Source organism: Tenrec ecaudatus, chromosome 9, assembly GCF_050624435.1.
Source record: "Tenrec ecaudatus isolate mTenEca1 chromosome 9, mTenEca1.hap1, whole genome shotgun sequence".
Classification (NCBI taxonomy): domain Eukaryota; kingdom Metazoa; phylum Chordata; class Mammalia; order Afrosoricida; family Tenrecidae; genus Tenrec; species Tenrec ecaudatus.
The window spans coordinates 136,063,959-136,085,447 of NC_134538.1; the positions used below are offsets into that span (position 1 = coordinate 136,063,959).

The window sequence follows — 21,489 nt, forward strand, 5'->3', positions numbered from 1 at the left end:
AACTGCTTGCACCACCCAAGCACTCCATGAAGACAGCTATCAACTCACTCACTGCCCTTTGTTGAGTTGATTCCAATTCTGAGCCACCCTGAAAGACAGTAAAACTGCTCCTTAGGATTTCTGGACTGCCTCTGTTTACCAGAGTAGACAACCTTGGCTGTCTCCCACGCGGTAGTAGGGAGGTTTGCAGCACCAGCCTCGAGGTCACCAGCTCAACACGTAGCCACTGCAGCACTAGACCTCCTTACGAAGACCAGAGAACCCCACTGCCATCGAGTCAATGCAGGGTAGAATTGGCCCTATGAGTTTCCAAGAGTTTGCCTCTTTCTCCTGACGAGTGGTGAGTGGTTTTGAGCTGCTGATCTTGAGGATCACAGCTCAATAAGGAAACACCAGGCCCCCCAGGGCTTCTTTTTAAGAAGCGTTGTAAGCACTGTATGTAAGCCAGTGGTTCTCAACCTGGGGGTCGAGACCCCTTTGGGGGTCAAACGACCCTTACACAGGGTCGCCCGATTCATAACAGTAGCAAAATGACAGTTATGAAGTAGCAACGAAAATAATTTTTTGGTTGGGGGGGGTCACCACAACATGAGGAGCTGTGTGAAAGGGTCGCTGCATTCGGAATGTTGAGAACCACTGAATTTGTAAGCTGTTATGAGGGACGTCAAAAAGTTCGTAGGAAAGTTACATGACCTTTTAAAATCCCATTTCCTGAGAACTTTTCGAAGCCGTCCTTCTTCTTATTCCAGAGCCTCTGGAAATGTCTCCGTTCCCAGACTATCGGACATGCCATGGTGAAGACATTGAAGCTGGAGCTGGCCCCTCCTCCGTGTGTTTTCTATGTTGCCCCACGCTGCCTACAGGGCAGCCAACCTCCCATCTCATTTGGATCGGCGTGGTCGGTCACGGTTTGATCGAGCTGTGCTGAGTAAGAACGCCACCTTGAATAAGGGTGTGGACAATGAGTGGACAAACACGCACGCACGCACGCATGCATTTGTGTTACCAGCAAAGGATTCCTAAGAGAGAATATTCTGGGGAGGGAAATGTTGTATGTCTTTGTCCTCTCAAGTTGTGTTTTTGGTTCCTTTAAAATAATGTATGTACAAGGGGCCAACCCAACCCCCACCCCCACCAGAAAAGCCCAGGGTATTTTTTTCAAGGCTATGGATTTAATTTTTTTTTAACAAAACAACCTTTTCTTTTCTTTCTTTCTTTCTTTTTTTTTTTTTTAACAAAACAACCTTATTATCTGCAAAGTCCTCTCCATTACACTTCATACATTTGTCAAATCTGCGATTCCACTCTTGGAAACATTTCCAAACTCATCTGTTTGGAGGGCTGACAGCGCCTCCTTCGTTTGTTCTCCACCTCTTCTATGTCATCAAATTGCTGTCATTTGTATTACCAAGAGAGCTCGGAATATAACAAATTTATGAAAAGAATAAGACACTTTATTCAGATGCCTTTTGCAATACTGGGCAGCCAACAAGGGTCATTCCTAATGGAGATACTCTAGGATCCGAGCTAGACGCCCAAATCAGGGGCTGCAGGTCTTGCCCACCCCACCCCAGCGCCCAGCCTTTCTGACTCACAGTGGTAAAGAGCCCGTCTTTCTACTCTCATCCAGCTTGCCACTCTGCCTCGCTGTGTGGCCTTCTTGCCTCCTGCTGTCCCAAGGTTGCCAGTGGTCCAGCCCAAGAACACAGCACAACTATTCCCATCCATTGTTCTTGTGATTAGGGGCCATCCTAAAGAGTCCCACTGATCTATTTACAGCGAAACAAAGTCCTGCATGGTCCTGCGCCCTCCTCAGCCTGGTTGTTGTTGGAACCCATTACGGCAGCCCCTGTGTCAACCCATCCCTGGGGCTGCTGCCCTTCTACTTCACCAAGCTTGCTGACTTTGCCCGGAACGCTTCTTTCCTGCTAACATGTCCAAAGCACTTCTTGTCTGTCCTTTTGCCATACTGTCCACCAGCTGTCTGTCTGTCTGTCGTGCTGTAGCTGCTGGCATGTGTCTGTGATGCCGGAGGCTGTGTCGCTGGTATTTCAAATACCAGCAGGGTCAGTCAAGGTGAACAGGTTTCAGCAGAGCTTCAAGACTAAGAACAGACTACAGAGAAGGAATGGGCTGTCCGTTTCGGAGGGACTAGCCACTGAAAACTTTACAGGTAGCTGTGGAACCTTTCCCCGGCAGCGGTTTACATTTTCCCTAGGCCTGTGGCTAGATCTCGCTGCGAATCCAGTGTCTGCAGCCACTGACAGCACAGCCCGTCCCCTGCTTTCTCGTCGGGCCAAAGTCCTGGGCCTCTTCTCCACCTCTACCCGTGCGGCCCCGGAAAACTTGCTGCTGAGAAAACCCAGGAGGCTCAGCGGGAAATGACTGTGTTCTGGGAACATTTAATTGTGCTAGCTCTCTACCCCCTCTGCACCCACACACCCACAACATGTATTCCATTGGCTTCAAAGGGAGAGCCACATGTTGGAACTCTGCGTGGGAAGAGGGAAACGAGCCCCTTCTGTGTCTGCCTAGGCTGGGTACCAGCTTTGGGAGTGCACATTTAATGAGTTAAGACATGCAGTTGCTTATGTGGGGTTGAGAATAATGAAAATTAATCAAGACTTCCTCTGCCAGTGTGTGTATTCTTCATAAATAAATAATGGTCATGCGTCCCTGCTGTGTTAGTCTGGGTAGACTAGAGAAACAAATTCACAGACACTCATGTGTATTAGAAGGAGCTTTATATGCAAGAGCAGTTGAATATTGAGAAAACCTCCCAGCCCAGTCCAGATCACGTCCATAAGTCCGATATTAGCCCATATTTCCGACACCAATCTATAAAGCCTCTTCAGACTCAGGAACCACATGTAGTAACGTCAAATGCAGGAAGATCACAGGCCAATGGGTGAGAAGTCTTGTGGATCCAGTGGCAGTAGAAGCATCTCAGCGCTAGCAAAGGTTGCCATGTGGCTCCTCCAGGTCCCAGGGCACAGGGTCTGTCAGCACAGAGCCATCTGTCTTGCCAGTAGAGTGTCTCAGGGACTGAGCAGGGAGAGTGTCTCCCACCTCCAAGGAGGAAATAACAGGAGTTTCCAGAATCCTCAGGAGAAGGCTATGCCCATACAGAGACCTCATGACTATATAGTGATTGACAGGCTAGACTCCACCCCTTCACTCTTAATCCTCAAATTCACACCAGATTATGTAGCTACCACACCTGCCTAGTAATACCTATTTGGAGGATTTGAATAGGGATATGCCCATAGGGAGGAGCTCTGGAGAAGAAGCAGGAAGCAACATGGGCTACAATGCACAGAGGGGCCAAAGTGAAGCAGATGAAAAGGACCCCAAAGGGCCACCACTGAACCCCAAAGGGCACATTAATACTCTAGCTTAAATCTTCCCTAAATGAAGTCTTGTGTGTGACCAAGGAGGGGAGGGTGAGGAGCATTCAAATTGCACATTCCTAGGTGCTACCCCCGAGAGTGTGCTGGTCTCCCACGGAGCATTTTTAACCTGGGCCCTCCCCCGTGTTCTTGTGCCACACTGCAGATGGAGAGCACCTTTCCGAGGGGTGTCACATAAGCGTCCAGATTTGGTGAGGCCTCTTCTACATGGAGCTAGCGCTCCCTGCTTGGTGCATATCTGAGGTGTAGACTTAAGCCTTTTTAGGTGTGTGGATTGATAGTACTACCTAAATAGTTACCAGGAGCCCTGGTGGCGCAGTGAGTTATACAGTAGACTGCTAACCACCAAGTCAGCAGTTTGGAACCACAAGCCGCTCCTTGGAGAAAGATGAGGCTTTCTACTCTTGGAAAGAGTCACAGTCAAAACCCCACAGGGGTGGCTCTATTCTGTCCCAAACGGTTGCTATGAATCAGCATCAACTCAAAGCCAGTTAGAGTAATACTTATCAATAGTCCAGATATTTCCTGATATTAATTAGAAATATTGTTATTTCCTTTTCATTTTACCTTTTGCCCGTGGACTAAAATGTAGGATTTATATATCTTCGTGGTATACATTTTTCAGTATTATGAACTTTGAATTGTCTAGTTCCTAGGTTCCCAAGCTTATTTGGCCTCCTGCCATCTTTCAAGAAGAAATGAAATTACTCAGCACCCTCGCACCCCCGGCAATGAATAACTCTGTGCCACAGCCCCCGATCCAGGATAAAACGTCGGTATCTGCTTTTGCAGCCGCACCCCCCCCCCCCATTGCTCCAGCGTGCCCAGCAGGCTGTACCACCCGCCTTTGGAAACACAGGTCTAGTGGAAAATAATCGCTATCCCTTTGTCAGACCGCAATGGCTGTCTTGTCACTTTGAAAATGGTCGTCCAGGGTGGACAGGTCTCCATGGTAAGTAGGAGGAAAGGCTTGCTGATGTGCTTTTGACAACCCTGTGGATGGCTACAGAATCGCGTCCAGTAGAGTGCTAGAGGGGGGACCCTCTGGTTTGGAGCACATGCAAAACAGACAGTTCAAATAGATTCGAACATAACAAAGATTGTAAAGATGGTGCAGGACCAGGAAGGGCTTCATTCTGCTCCACGTAAGACTGCCACGAATCGGAGCTGGCTTGAAGGTCACTAACAACAACACCAAGGGTAGAAGAGAGCAATAAAATAGAGGACAAGAAATAACTCAAATAAAACAACTTGATAGTTTTATGGTTGTTTGGAATTGTATGAGTTAGGTCGTGCTGTGTAACAAATAACTCCCAACCTAGTGACTTCACACAGCAAGCATTTATGATCTCACAGTGTGTGTGTCAGGAATCAGAGTAGGACTCAGATGGGTGGTCTGGCTCAGCCCTGGCTGGTTTCAATTGGGATCTTGAGGGGAGAGTCATCTCAAGGCACCACAGGGGATGTTCCACTTGCTCACATGGTCAATGACAGAATTCAGTTCCATCGAGGCTGTTGGACTGAGAGTCTCAATTTTTCACTGGTTGTTGCCCAGAGACTTCCCACGGGTCCCTGCCACATGGGCCTCTTCACAGAGCCAGTCAGATAACCTGGCAGCTGTCTTCCATCAGAGCAAGAGAGGGAGAGAGTCAAGTAAGATGAATGTCACGGTCTTTTGTAACTGAATATTGGAAGTGACATCGTACAGTTTTATCATATTTTATTATTCAGAGTTCAGTCGCCAAGTCCAGAGCACACTCCCGGGGAGGGCGCTACCCAAGGATATGAGTATCAGGGAAAAGGGCCGCGGCAGTCACCTTAGAGACTGCCTCGTACAGGAATGATCGTATTCTTTGACATCTTATCTATGTTTTGCTAATGCTAATGTGAAGCACACGCTTTCTGATCCATTCATTCTGTGTCAGTCCAGATAGATCAGAGAAGCAAATCCAGTGACTAGCGTGCATGTGTAAGAAAGAGCTTTTCATATATAAAGAATTCTATATCAAGAAAACATCCCAGTCCAGTCCAACGCAAGCTCTGATTCTAGTCCATTAAGTTCCTCTTCAGATGCGCGGCAGCCACATGCAAGGATGCAGGAGGATCACAGCCGGTGGGTGCAGAGTCATGTGGATCCAATATCGGTGGTGAAGGGAAAGAGAGAGAGCGAGAGAGAGAGCGAGCAAGCGAGAGAGACAGAGAGAAACCGCCAAGGGAGGTTATCAGGCTGCAAGTTGAGTGACAGGCTAAACTCCACTCATATCTTCTTGCAGGAGCCGTGTTGGCACAAAAAACCTAACTATCACACCTGCTAAGCAAAGCATTCTGGAAGCAAAGCCTACTACTATTGGCAATATATGCTAAGGTTAGCAGTTGAACTCGTCTCTGAATGATGAGTTGTACACCTGCTCCTGTGCTAGCCAATGCAAAGAGTGTTGGTGCATTCCTTAAGAATGATTTCTGCTACAGGTAAAAGAAAACCCACATAATAAAGATTTTTAAAATGGAGGCATACCTGTGTCATCTCAGGACACATCTAATGGTGGCTTCTGGCATTATTTCAATAAGCTGACATCGCAAAAGCAGCATCTTTTTCTCTTCTCTTGCCCTTTTCATTGTGTGTCACCCCCCAGATGACGTCTCTACATCCAGGGAGCAAATGATAGTATTTGTGGTTATTTGAGATGAACTTCTTTGTCCCTAATGACTCAAAGTCCATTTCAATTAGACTTTTTCAACCTCTTTTATTGATTTATATTTTAAGCCACGCAAGTCATTCTTTAGGTTTGAGAAATAAAGAATCTGGAAGGTTTTGATGTCTTCTTTGGTTGGTTGGTTGTTTTGGGGTTTTTTTAAAAATATGCCAGATATAAACTACACACCCCAAGAAATGAAAGCGACAACAATTCCCTGGTAAAGACATGATGGTCTAAGGAGGAAAACAACAGCGGGATCAGTCTGAACCCATGTGTTCCGGCCTGCCTTACTGATGCCTGTCCTACATATTTCAGAGTTGCCTTAATGGGTCCCCAAATTTTATAAGACTTAAGAAAAATCTCTTAATATAAACAACAACAAAAAAAGAAAACGACAACGGGCTGGCTCAAACTCTTTCTTTAAGGAAGATGATGCTCTATAGAAAGTCCCACCCAGCAAACTTATGCTTAAATCCCATTGGCCAGAATGGGCCACGTGTCTACATCAAACCAATCACTCACCAAGGTGACTAGTACTATGGCTACTTTAAATCCATCAGGTGGGAGGCTCAAAGGATTTTCGACCATCCCTGAGTAACCCAGGAGTCCCTTAGCAGAGAAGAAAGGGGCTTCTGAATGCTGGGCGGGCAACAGACTAGTTTTGGGGGGTGCTTTTTAAGCATATTTGTGGGGTGTTGTTGTTTATGTGTTCTATACTTCCAGTACAATCACAATTTCCATCATGGGCTAAAACGCTTTCTTTTCCAGTGGAATAAAATATGCAACCTTCATTGCTTATCAAATCCCAACTGTACTTAGTTTCCCTCTCAATTCTTATTCATGGAAAGAAAAAAAGAGTGTCCAGATTTTGAGATTAAAATAATCCCATGCTTTCTTTTTTAGTCCTGTGCTCATTTAAACTATTTTTAAACGATTGCCTTCAGTTACAGTTAACAGATGCAGCTCCTGAGCTTTACTGGGCTCGCCAACTCTTATCAAAACACAGTGAGACCCATTGCTCGCCTGGACGTCTGCTGCTAGCTGTTTGTTAACTGAGGCTTCTCCTAAGCCAGTGCTGCACGAAGGTATTTAATGTCATTTATAAAAATCTGCTAACATCAACGGTTGGCTCCTTATTAAGACACAGAACTATCACCAGCGCACATTCTTAAACCTTTGATCTTGACGTCTGCACCGAGGTTCTTGCCAGAGGGCAACTTGTTCCACAGAGGACAGAACAAAATATCAAACAAAACAAAAAAACCCAAGTCCTTGGAGGAGTCACCTCCTCTGAGGCATCCCCGCACCTCTTTCGTGCCTGTCTTTGTTCTTTCTTTGTTTGTAAAAGATCCAAATCGAGATCCTGCTGTGCTCCAAAGACACGCCAAGAGTGCCCTGTTCCGGTCAAGGCCAGACCTCTTGGAGAAGGGCTACTCCCTGAGGAAATGAGACTCAGGAGTGATCATTTTGAAGTGGGATAAGTCAAACGGGTGATGCATGTGAGTGCTGAGCACGCTGGGGAAAGGTGTATAGAGAGGCCCCTTCACTCAAGCATCAGTGAATAAGATGTTGCCCACGTTCATCCAAGCGCAGTCACCTTTTACCCTGACCATGCAATAGAGCAGCCAGACAGGTGGAGGGTGCAGGAAAAGCAGGTATCCTGGGAGAGGTAAGGTGAGTCCCTAAACCAATCCGTTGTCCGCTATTACATGGGAAATCCTGGGCCCCCTGTCAGACTGCTTTGGCCACTAATTTCTTTGTCTCAAATGGGACTCCATTTAAACAAATTTTTATTAGTGGCCCATACAATTCTTATCACAATGCATACATATATCAATTGTGTCAAGCACATTTGTACATATGTTGCCATCATCATTCTCAAAACACCTGCTTTCTACTTGAGCTCTTGGTATCAGCTCCTCATGTTTTCCCCTTTCTCCCCCCGCTGAACCCTTGAAATTTTATAAATTATTATTATTTTGTCATATCTTACACCATCCGATGTCTCCCTCACCCACTTCTCTGCTGTCCGTCCCCCAGGGAGGAGGCTATATGCAGAAGACCTTGTCATCTGTTCCCTCTTTCTCCCTCACCTTCCTTCCATCCTCCCGATATTGCCACTCTCCCCACTGGTCCTGAGGGGTTTGTTTGTCCTGGATTCCCTGTATTTCCAGTTCCTATCTGTACCAGTGTATATCCTCCGGTCCAGCCAGATATGTAAGGTAGAATTGGGATCATGATAGTGGGGCGGGGGGAGGAAGCATTCAAGAACTAGAGGAAAATTGTATATTTCATCATTGCTGCACTGCACCCTGACTGGCTCGTCTCCTCCCCGCAGCCCTTCTGCTGGGGCATGTCCAGTTTCCCACAGATGGGCCCTGGGTCCCCACTCCACACTCCCCCTCTTTCACAATGCTATGAGTTTGGGGTTTTTTTTTGTTTTTTGTTTTGGTCTTTGATGCCTGATACCTGATCCTTTCGATGCTTTGTGATCTCACGGGCTGGTGTGCTTCTTCCATGTGGGCTTTGTTGTGTCTCAGTTAGATGATCCCTTGTATATCTTCCAGCCTATAGGACCCCAGATTCTATATATTTTGACAGCCAGGCACCGTTAGCTTTCTTCACCACATTTGCCTATGCACCCGCTTTGTCTTCAGCATTCGTGTCAGGGTAGGCTGGTGTGCTTTTTCCATGTGGGCTCTATTGTTTCTTAGCTAGATGGCTGCCTGTTTATCTTCAAGCCTTTAAGACCCCAGACGCTATATCATTTGATAACCAGGCACCATCAGCTTTCTTCACCACATTTGCTTGTGCACCCATTGTCTTCAGTGATTGTGCCAGGAAGGTGAACATCTCAGACTGCCGAATTGTTAGAACAAAGTGTTCTTGTGTTGATGGAGTACTTGTGCAGAGGCCCACCGTCCATCTGTTTCTTAATACTCAACCGATAAATATATGTACATAGATCTATTTCACCCTTGTATATATATTTATATCTTTATATGCCTGTATTTAAATCTCTATGACTACCCTTTACATCCTAGTTCTTTCCTCTATTTCTTTGTACTTTCCTCTTGTCCCACTATCATGTTCTGCCTTCATTTGGGTTTTAGGAATTCCTCTAGGTTACATTGCCCTTGATCCAGCCCTACCAGACCTCCCAGACCCTCCTTGCCACTGATTTTGGATCACTTGTTGCTCCCTTGTCCCTGAGCTTGTTAACACCCACTTCCTTTCTCCTGCCTTCCTTACTCCCATGTCCCTCTGGAGTGTCATCCCATTGTTCTCTCTGGTGGTTTGTTTATTCCACCTGTGGGACTTCATTTTTTTTAAAGGACTCCACCTTTCAATAGCTGTGAATCTCCTGAAGCAACTGTGCTTTGGGCTGGTGTGAAATTGAAGAGATGCCTTCACACTGAATGAATGAGCGTGTGGCAGAATTCTGTTGGGTTTGGTACTGTGTGCGAATACATACCAAAATGGACAATGAATGTTTTTGGGTTTTTTTTGTAATGTTTCCTCCAGATTTCCTCCCTCCAAACCGAGGTAGAAAAGTTGTCCAAGGACACCTTTTAAAGAGGGTCTCTCTTTAATTCATCCAGAGTGGTCTTTGAGGTCAATATGTACCTTTAACGTCAGAGACGCCTAGGGGAGGCCTGGCGAGATGAATGGGGTCAGCCGGGCAGAGCGAGGACAGTGAAGCTTCTAGGAAGTGGTGTGGCCAGCAGGCTCGGCCAAAGGCCTGGGAGTCAGGAAGTTCTAAGTGCAGCTTTTCCACTGATTCACTTGGGACCTTGAGAATGTCTGTCCCCATTTAATCTCTCTGTGCCTCAGTTTCCTTATCTGCCAGTGAGAGTGTGCAGCCTTGGCGGGATGCCCAGGATTGTGAGACTGTCCTGTGCAGGGTAGTAAAAATACCATCTGAACCCCAAATTCAAGACCAGCTAGTTACTAGATGCGCTGACAAAGTGAAAAGGTTAGTAAGAGCAGTTCCTTCAGTAATCAAACTGCCAAGGTCTTCAGGGGTGTATTCTACGTGACATTTAAGGGCATAAGGCTGGCTAGTTCTGGCTGCGTGGGCAAGAACTCAGTGTTGGAGTCGAAGTAGTCCTAGCTTTGCCACTTGGCAGCTGCACCAACTTGGCCAATGTATTAACCTCCTTGCGTCGGTTCCGATTCAAAGCGAGCCTGTGCACAACAGAATGACCCGCTGCCAGACGCTGCGCCGTCTCTGAGATCACTGCTACAGCCACCGTGTCCAGCCATCTCACTGAGGGCCCTCCTGGTTTTCTCTGCCCCCTCGACTTTACCAAGCATGATGTCTTTCTTCAGGGACTGGTCTCTCGTGACAACGTGTTCGAAGTATGTAAGACCACAGTCTTGCCATCTTTGTCTCCAAGGAGCACTCTGGCCATGCTGTTCTGTTTGGTGAATGCAGGGTCCCCGTGAGGCAGAACTGCATAACTGGCACCGAACAGCCTCTTGGAGGGCAGTAGTGAAGCTGACCGCAAAGAGCAGTTAGTCCTTTGGGGCCACTATGGTGGGGTTTGATCTCACAGCCCCACGATGCTATGCAGTGGACAGTTTCTGTTATTACAATTGTCTACTAAAACTCACTCAGAGAAAGGGGATTATTGAATGCCACACTTAATGAAGCTCCTGCTATATGACGTTCCCTAAGCCCCACGTGGACAGCCCTGATGCCACCGTAAGTGAAGTACTAGAGTGCGAACCTAAAGGTTGGGGAATGGAACCAACCAGCCACTCCAAGAGAGGAGGCCCAGGCAGGCTGCTTCCATAGATTGATGGCCACAGAAACCCTCTGGAACAATTCTCCTCTGCCCTACAGATAACCCTGAGCCAGAAAGGACTCCATCAGTGGCAGTGCGAAGCCCCTATTAATGGCACTGGTGACTCGGTAGAAAATTCTCACCTTGCAGGCAGGAAGCCAAACTTGCATTCCTCATTTGCAGCCACCACTTACCTGGAATTGCAGCTGCCACACAGTTTGAGTAGAATGAGCTGCCAGATGAAGACAAACTAAGAGGAAAGGCCTACGGATCAACTTCCAAAAAGTCAGCCAACGAAACCCCACGTAAAAACCCCTACAGCCAACGTAACCCTAGGGCTCATGATGAGCCCACCACAGTGTGGACAGGGTTGTCATGAATCAGAGGGGACGTGGTGGAAGCTACCATAAGGCTCAGGTTAAGAACTAAGGACTTTATATGAATTATAACATAGTTTCTCTCTCTCTCTCTCTCTCTCTCTCTCTCTCTCTCTCTCTCTCTCTCTCTCTCTCTCTCTCTGTCTCTCTCTCTCTCTCTCTCTCTCACACACACACACACACACACCTGTTTCTGTCACAGTTGAGAAAAACTTTATTCCTGACACCATTTTTTGTTTTTGCCTTTAACCTACCTTGCTTTCTTGTTCAGCGTGGCATCTGATTGGCTGTACTTTCGTATTCTTAATTTTTCAAGACTAAAATAGTACCTACCGGAATGGGTTTCTCTTGTCGTTGTCGGTAGGCGCCATCGACTTGGTGCCAACTTCTACCAGCCTGTGTACAACAGAATGAAATCTCGCTTGCGCCTGCGCTGTCCTCAATTGTTTCTGTGTTTGAGACCAGTGTTGCCGCCACGGTGTCTGTCCGTCTCACGGGGGTCGTCCTCTTTCCCGCCGATGCTCCACGTTACTATGCACGATGTCCTTTCCCAGGGGCTGGTCTTTCCTGGCCACATATCCAAAAGATGAAATCATTTATAAACAAATAAATACACAGGTATGACTCCGCACATGTTGTTTATTCCGATGCATAAATTCCATCATGCCGACTCTGGCAGCGTTTCTGTCTCCAAAGTCACATTTCCAGCTCTCGCTCCTTCTTTGTTTATGTTTGCCTTCCAACCATTAGTGCCAGTTATTCGTGCATCTTGATTCCATGCTTGATCAATTCTAGATTTCCTAAGTTAATACAAATATTAAACTTTGTCATTCTCGGTATTACTTGGTGTGTGCTTCCAGCTGTTTCTTCCCATTTTTGAGTCGTCCCATTTCAGCAACTGCAGGTCCCAGAGTGATGGAGATGGACTCCAGCCACCTCAGTAAGATGACCTATCCGTGGAGGAGACAGGTCTTCTCCACTCACAATTGGAGTGCCGCCCAACCTGAGGGACTCATCTTCCACTGCTCCACCATGATGCATAAGGTTTTCCTTGGCCATTTGTTTTCAAAGTAGATTGCCAGGTCCCTCCTCCTAGGTTCTCAGGGTCTGTAAGCTCTGCCGGTGCCTATCCACCTTGAGTGAACCTCCTGGCTCCTGAAATACTGATGCTAGAGCTTCCAGCATCACCACAACACACAAGCCGCCTTATTATGGCAACCGACAGGTGAGGGGTGGCATATATTGAGAAGACATGCTACATTTGAAGATTAAACAAATGCAACATTAAATACTAAACATGCCAGAGACTGCCAGAGGAACAAACAACTCTGTTTTGGAAGAAGTCAAATCAGAATGCTCCTTAGAGGCAAAGATGGCAACATTTTGTCTCGTTACTTTAGACATGGCAGCAGAAGAGCCCTGTCCCTGGAGAAGGACATCATGCTTGCTAACGTAGAGGGTTGATGAAAAAGGAAGACACTCAAAGATATTGTTGAAGCCAAGTATTTGGGAGAATGACACAGGGGTGGTCTGTTGTGTACAGGCTGCCTGTGAGTGGGAATGTACTTGACGGTGCCTAACAACACCAACTTGCATTCTGGTGACCAGGGACAGATCCAAGGGCATCTCACAACATTGTTGTCTACTCCTGGACAGTGTGTCAAAATTCACTTGAATTCACATTCACTGGCAAAAGCAGCCACCCAGAACAATTTCCTTGAAGGTCACTGGCAAAAGTATTTATGTTTATGCTTACAAAAATATTGTTAAGAAACTTTATGCAACTGATAAGTTCATAGATCTTTACAAAGGACTCATTTCATCGTAGCACTGTCATTATTCCATGTCCTATGGAAATGATTATAGTCAGAAGAAGGATGAAATTAATATTCTAAGGTGTGATTTTATATTACAGAATACTACAATTGCCTTCTTGAAGATTTGATAACTATTTTCTCAATGTGGTGTGGTATTCAGCAAATAACTGATATTACTTAGATCAGATTCAAAGTTCAACACCACTTCTTACTTATATTTACCTAGGTGATATATTAATATTTCAAAAGCCCTTTTTTGGTCTGTAAGATGGGAATACTAAATAATAAGTTGCTGTGAGTTAAATGAGAATAGTGGCTGATCCTAATAACTCGTCAACAAATATTAGTCATTTTTCCTGACATTGGAAAAGAGATTTCAAGCAGCCATGCTCTTAAGAATCCGTTGTATAGAGAAACAAACTTTCTCCAGCCACCTGTACTCTGGTGCTTCCTCACTGCCATTAAAGGTTAGCCCTATCTCCTAATAAAAGTGGTAGACTCTCTCCCATTGGACATTCAAAACATACGTACCCTTTCAAGGCTGCGTCGTGCACCATGGACTATCATTTGATTCCAGATTAAAGATGCCTACTTGAGGTTTAGACTTCTCCGATCTTCTTAGTAAGAAGGCTATCTTTAAATTTTTAAACTTCTAGAACCTCGAATCTAAGTGGAAGCCAAATCTGAGGCCCCTGTCTTCTACAGCCTTGGGGATGGGCACAATGCCAATGTGTATTAGTTACACAGACAAGTCATCAACAATCAAATTAGTTACACAGACAAGTCATCCAGTAATTGTGCAGCATTTTAACACACACGTGTTTGCTTATGAGTCTAAATCTAAATGGGGGAGGGAACAACAATAAGTCTATTTAATTTTGTTTATGTAACTATAGCCCTACCAATTTATTTTATTTTATTTTTTTACGGATCACATTATTAAGGCTTTGGACAAAGATGGGACAGGGAGGAACAGAATGTTCTAGAACATGAACTTGAAAACTTGGTAAAGCAACATGTTCTTTTTCCAAAAGAAGTTTATGGCCTTGGAATGACGATGGTTCCTTGGCACTAAGCAGCTCCGAGGAAGAATCCGCGTCCTCCTTCCCTGAGCATGGCATATCTTCAGCTTGTTTAATCTGGAACTTTATTGGACCCCCTTCATATAGCCCATACCACCAAGCAGTTAAGCAAGTTCTGTTCAACCTGTTTTAGCTCCACACTCAGGTTAGACTATATAAATTCTGAGAGAGGAATAAAAACTGTCAAGCATGAATTTTATGAAAACATTATGCTGGGAGACAGGAAGCTAGGGGGAAATGACTGGATGTACATTCTCACCCATCATTGTGTGTGTTGGAATTAAGCATGCTACCTTTACCTCTTTGGTTCTCGTTTTCCTCCTTGAACAAATGGCAGGGACTTTGCTTCCCTGCTTGGTTTGAACCCCCGATCACAGATGGCGTATGAAGAGGCACTGATGTGACTACAAATTGATTTCTGTGGCCTCCACCAGACACCCCAGGCTTCACTCGATACTTCCCATCATCTGTCCTTCAAAACTTTACTGACTTTAGTTCAAAGGTGAAACTATCTCTTCTTAAGGTTCATGCCAAGTGTCATTGCTTTCGCCTTTCCTTCTTGCAGTCAATGTCTTCTGTTTCCCCAGCAGGAAGATCGCTTCTCAAAGCTTATCTGATACTCTGTTTGATCTGGACGTCCCCACGTCCAGTGGATACTTCCTGTTAACATCTCTGGGATTCTTCGTCCAATGTTGGCCCTTCCAACTTGAATTACAACAGGTTCTGCCTGCCTTGAGTCTCTTTTCTCTGGCCTGTTGTCCAGTTCATCCAGTTATCAGTTGATAAAGTATTGTCAAATTCATCTTGCCCTGCGCTAACATCATCAGGAGCCTCCCGTGATATACAGAACAGGAGGCCTGGTGGGCCTTTGTGTGGCACTCTGCTGCTATCCCAATGGGCAGCAGCTCTCAACCACCAGCCTCTTTGAGGGAGAAAAGACTTATCAATCACTCATTTGCCATCAACTCACCATCACACGACAACAACACAAGGAGCATAAAAGCCCATATGACCTCAGTGTGTTCTTCCAACCTTGATCACACAGATTTACTTTGCCTATAGAAATACTCACGAGCTGCGTTACAAATTGGGCTGCCTACCATAAGATCAGCAATAGAACCACCAGATGCTCTGCAGGAGAAAGCGGAGGCTATCTGCTCCCATAAAGATTTCTGTCTCAGGAACTCTAGAGGGTCACTATGAGTTGGTAAGAGCTTTGGTGGGATGGTCACATACATCTTGGACTGCTACCAATAAAGCTAGTGGGTCAAACCCACCAGGGGCTTCAAGGGAGAAAGCTGAGCCTGTCTGCTCCCATAAAGATGTGCAGCCCTGGAAACCCTTTACAGGGTCTTCGCTGAGTCAGAATTGACCTGCTGGCGGTGGGCTGGTGGTGACACTCATTGTTGCCACCCTTCCTTGCTCTTAGGACTTTGCTCACACCATTTCAGGGGTCCTTTCTTCCTTCCTCTTCAAATCACACCCAGTTTGCCAGCCCTGCTCAAGTCCCACCACTGGCATGACTCCTTGATGCTTCATACCTCATCATAATCTAATTTCCTAAGATAATTCTAGTGATTGACCCTTTGAGGAATCAATGATCAATTATGCACTAATGTTCTTTTGATATTGTGCCTAACTCTCTCCCATGAGCCCAGTGCTGCTGTACGGTAGACATCGGGCTGATGACCACAAGGTTGGCAGTTCAAACCCACCAAATCATCTTCAGATAATTATAAGGCTGGTTGATCCCACAAAGAGTGACAGTCCCGGAAATCCTTCATAGGGGTGCTATGAGCTCAGGTCAACTCAGTGACACTGGGTTTGTTCTCCCTGGGCAGTTAGGTCTGCCATGTTATTTCCATGTTACTGCGTTCTTGATCTCCTCTTTGGGTGGCCAGACTCTCCGTTTTACTTTAAGGCAGGGGATTCCATCTTCTTCATTGGTTTCCTCTAGCCCCGTGGGCCTCAACCTCGACATGTGGTACAGAAGCGTAGAGAACACGTTGAAGATTCTGTCTGGTTCGACACCCCCAAATGTGTTCATTGATCTGTTTCAACTTCCAGTGACCCCATGGGACAGAAGAAAATTTCACTGTGGGGGGTTCTAGGTTGTCATCTTCATGGAAGCAGCTCCTCAGGCAATGTGTACCCCCCTTCCAGTTAGTCAGCAGCTGCTGAGCACTTCATGTACGCGGCTTTTGGGTGGGGTGGGGTGGTGCGTGGACCTCAAGTTCCAAGTGATGCTGCTGCTGGGTGAGGTGCTCAGCCTCCCAAACATCTCATCCGGCCCCTTCGTGAATGCTACTATGGGAACGATGGCTGATGCCTAGTGTCTGGTTTTATTTTCTTGTCCATTATGCTGGGCTCACGTTCTCTTTGGTCTCTGCTTCTTTTTAGATTGACTTCGAAGATGTAATTGCAGAGCCAGAAGGGACGCACAGTTTTGACGGCATCTGGAAGGCCAGCTTCACCACCTTCACTGTGACGAAATACTGGTTTTACCGTCTGCTCTCGGGCATCTTTGGCATCCCGATGGCACTCATCTGGGGCGTCTACTTCGCCATCCTCTCTTTCCTGCACATCTGGGCGGTCGTCCCATGCATCAAGAGCTTCCTGATTGAGATCCAGTGCATCAGCCGCGTCTACTCCATCTACGTCCACACCTTCTGCGACCCGCTCTTTGAGGCTATTGGCAAAATATTCAGCAATATCCGCATCAGCATGCAGAAAGAAATATGAGTGACATTTCGAGGACAGACGTCTACCTACCTGGTTCTTTTCATTTTCTTGGTGCCGGGTTCAAGTTGCTTTAGCACAGCAGCCGTTTAAGAATGAACATCTGGTTCAGAACAAAGAAATCACTCCCTCGGTTTTCATAAGTATCATTTGTTTCTTCTGAGCTAACTTCTTTTTTGACCCACCTGAATTTTTTAAAACCATTCTCCTTGTTTGCATTACCTTTTCATTTGCATATGGAGTATGCTTTTGTTAGCTGATGGACATGCCGGTGAAATGACAGGTTGAGAGAAATAAGAAGAACTGAAAACAACAACAATAAAAACCAACCTCAACTGCCCACATTACAATGTTGGTCATTTTATCATAAGAGAAGAATCTTAGGTTACTGCTAAGGAGCACACAGCTGTGTGGGCACATTTTTAACAGACTGCCACATAGCATCTGAAGCGTTAGTGGGTTGCTGCCATTCACTTTCATGACCCAATGGGATCTAGAGATCCTTATCACGTCAGCAGACATAATCTTCCGCAGTCCTAGCAATCCTACTCATGCCTTACCTGTCCTGAAAGTTTACCCTGTGAGGGGGTCTGTGCCTGAATATCAGTGTCACGTATAAAAGAACCCAAGTGCCTTCCTGTTTCTCACATTCTCCTTTTCAAATGGGGCCAGCTCCTTCATCCATATCAGTTCAGCAGCTTTCCTGAAGACCAAAGTTACACCTCCCATGGCCTGGTTCTCCAAGCTGGTTTCTGACTCTTGAAGTAGAGTCTGCTAAAGCCTTCCTGGGCCTCAACACCTTGATCCGTGTCAAACAGGGGCCACAGGAATGCCATGGCACGAAGTCAGGTGAAATTCAGGTGGACCAGTAGGGCTGAGCCCTCTCTGGCCTGCCTGGGGTAGAAGCCAACTTCCCCTGCCTCTCATCCGCTGAATGAGATCAACATTCTGCTAAGCTTTGTTTATTTCTAGACTAACCACGCTTTCCTGAATCCAAACTAATCCATCACCAGGGTGGTTTAGTGGCTCAATATTGTGTTCGCTTTTTCAGCTGATCAGCGGGCCTCTGGGGAAGGGCTATCAGAATGGAGGCCATTGTATGAGACCGGCCATGGTTGCAAACATGACCCCTTCAAAGCAAAGTGCTGGCAACCTGTCTGTTACGCTGTGACATGTGGGCCTAATGCAAACACCCCTTTGCTCAGAGAGAAGGCGGGGGAGGAGGCAGTCATAAAAGATTGAGGTAATTTTGCTGGAAGAAGTTCAAATTCTTCTGAACTCAAACTGAGGAATTTTACCTGTAAACCTGAGTCATACAGAAAACTGCCTTTTACACCCAAAAGCGGTTTTTAATTCCTCCTGTTTTTATTGTGATTCTGCCTTTGGGGATATTTTTAAACCTGCAGTTATGCTTTCATTTTTATTTTCATTTACATATTGGAACTTTGCCTGATTTGGGGAAGGGGGTGGGGTGGGAGGGCGCTACTTTCCATTTTCCTGGCACTTTAATTAGCAACTTTTAGGCATTTAAGACAGACACTGACATGGATATAGTTTGACTTTTAAACTGTGTACATAACTGAAAATGTACTATATTACAGACTTTTAAAGTGTTAAGATAGTTGTATCTTTTGAGAAGGAAAATTACTTTGGGAATTGATTGATTCAATCTGTAAATGGGATCCTGAGACATGTCTGTACCACCTAGATGCTTAAGCCCCACCACACCCAACCACTGGTCCCAAAGACTGCTGATATTTTATATGCTTATCGATGTATTTTACACTTTCTTAATCCTGCATGTCCTATAAAGGCTACCAGTCTGCACAATAAAAAAGTTTAACAATTCAACAGATCCAATGGTCCACTTTTTAAAGGTGTGCGTGTGTGGTACGTTGGGAGGGGCAGGCTTTTTCCCATCTTCCTTTTTACAAGGTAAGTCATTTAGGCAGGGTCTTACTGCTAAAGGAAGGTATGCACGCCTTCTGATAAAATCCAACTCGCTACTATCAAATTGATTCTGACTCACAGTGAACCCGTGGGATAGGACAGAACTGCCCCTGTGGATTTCCAAGACCGAAACCCTTCATGAGATTAGAAAGTCTCATGTTCCTTCCATGGAGCTGCTGGTAGTTTCCAACTGCTGTCCTGGCTGTTGGCCGCCCACTACCATGTAGCCCACTAAGCCACCGAGCTCCACCGCCCAGGCTTTGCTCTCTGCTCCCTCGTTTGAGACCCAACAACCTTGGGTGATGAGTCATAGTCTCCCCGTTGGTAGGTGGCAACTTACATTCAAGGGGAGATGCACTGAATGGTGCCATGCCAGGATGGGGGCGGTTTAAAAAAGGGATATCTTTATTATTGGCTTTGGCCAAGTTTGCACCCACCACTACCAAAGCCAATTCAGCCAAAGAAATCATCTTCCAGACTGTCTCACCCTGAAGCCCATTCATGTAGTTTTACAGAATGCCTCTCCTTGGGGCTGCCACGTAGTCTCTGAGGCTGCCCAGTTAGTAACTTGGTCTGGGATTTATGTCTGCCCAACAAGCCCACTTGTAGGATGTGCCAGGGATGCGTGCTTCTGAAGGAGACCACCCAGAAGGTCAATGTCAGAAACCGTGAGGCAACAAGGATGATGTTTCCTTTGCTTCGATTGTTTGGGCTTCAAATCACTATGTATTAACAAGATCAGGGCTTGACTCGTTTATACTCGGGCTCCGGCACACACGAAGCAGCTCTATCTCCGGCTGCACTGGTCCGACAACTTTGTACATGGCCTTGGGAGCCGCACACAGCCCCTGCTTCACACAGTTGTTAACTAAAAGGTGGTTACATAATTCTATGCACTTGCCAGTGGATTGAGTCTCTGCTGAACTGCTGATTGAAGTGTTCTAATTTTCAATTGCAATCAGATTTTGTAGAGGTGGGGGTGGGGTGGGGCGTAGTCCAGAAAGCCTCCTTAAGGAGTCGAGCCATCAACTAGGAGTTCATGGCTGTGAACCCAGGAAAATGCCTAACTTGTCTGTATCCACATGGCAGAGACAAATACCAACTAAGATGGTCAAAGAAAGACTCTAACAGATACAGTACCTGCAGCTGTCCTGTATATTTAAAATGCAGAGCTTTTATAAATCCACAAGGAAATAAAGATGGTTATGCCCAGGAAAAGGGACAAATCATGGAAAGTTTGTAAAAAGAAGTTCACAACAAGCCTACGAAAAAGTTCATTACTAATGAAGTCATAAAAGTGAAGGAATAAAATTCCCTTTCACTTAAGGAAAATCACAGCGATCAAGAGTGTGGTCCTGGAAGCTGAGAGCGGGGCCGCAGGACCACCACCACAGAGGTGGACGTGTCAAAAACCGGAAACAAGGTTCAATACTATGGTGAAACACATTAAATGCTTTTTACATCTAAAACATGAGCATAAAACTTCTCACAGACTTATTCTGATTTAGGGGCTTAGATAGAAGCTTTTATAACATTTTAAAACATTTCACCATAGTGTTTTTCAATTGCATTGTCTGTTCATGACCGTGTCACAAATGGATCGACAGTCTCAAGGAGATATGTGCATATAACGGGATGAAAAATGTAACACTCAATAGCTTTTGCAAGTAGTCATATTATTTAGATGTATTCAGACCAAGGAAAGCAATCATCTCAGGGAAGTTACACTGGATAGAGAAACTTACAAAATCACTGTATCTTTTTAAAACAGTGTCATTGGCACATAGTCCATGTCGTACAGTTTAAAAACAGTCCAATCACATCAGGAAGAGTTGTACCATCATCACCACAATCAATTGTAGAACATTTCCTTCTTTCTTATTCTTATTTCCCCACAGCCTGCCCCATCACGCGCGCCCGCCATGCGCGCCCACCCCCCTTCCCTGCCAAGAAACCATTAATCCAGTTATTGTCTCCATAGATTGACCTATCCTGAATTTCACATACAGAAAATACACAAATATACACAACAATAAAGTAAAACTGAAAAATCTCAATTGAAAAGAAAGAAATCTTTTCTTTTAAACATTTTATTAGGGGATCATACAACTCTTATCACAATCCATACATATACATACATCAATTGTATAAAGCACATCCACACATTCCCTGCCCCAAAAAAGAAAGAAATCTTAAAAACAAAACAAATTTAAAATGGATCCACAAGGGAGATCAAGAGATGATGTTAAATTTTAACTTACCTACATGTGCCATCTTGCCCTGCCCAGTGCACTCTGTGTGACTGAAGGCCATTCACAACCGTGGCTGTGATCAGAGAAAATCACCAGGGCCTTCACTTTTCCATGTTTCCCCTTCACTTTTTTTAAAATTGAAATAGCTTTCAAATGGGTCCAAATGGAGATAGAGAATCACATTAGAATTAAGATTCAACGCACTTCTAGGTTTCCATTTAGGAATCTCCATTCATTTACTTGACTCTCATTCACTCTCAACTGACAGTTCTTTAGACAAAAAATAATTTCTATCCATTCTATTCATCATTCAACTAACTGGGTCGCCAACACAAGACCTCCTACAACGCAGAGCACATCGACTTATATTGCCCCC

At 45.4% G+C, this 21,489-nt stretch overlaps 1 protein-coding gene across 3 annotated transcripts in view; it reads left to right on the forward strand.

Annotated features, from left to right (window-relative positions):
• CAV1 (caveolin 1) overlaps positions 1 to 18,762 on the forward strand; it is a 43,900-nt gene extending 25,138 nt beyond the window's left edge. For all 3 annotated transcript variants that reach the window (XM_075558585.1, XM_075558587.1, XM_075558588.1), the window contains exon 3: positions 16,573 to 18,762. In XM_075558585.1, coding sequence (XP_075414700.1) covers positions 16,573 to 16,914 — 342 coding nt within the window. In that variant the 3' untranslated portion in view covers positions 16,915 to 18,762. The remainder of the gene's footprint in view (positions 1 to 16,572) is intronic.
• Positions 18,763 to 21,489: the final 2,727 nt, after the last annotated feature.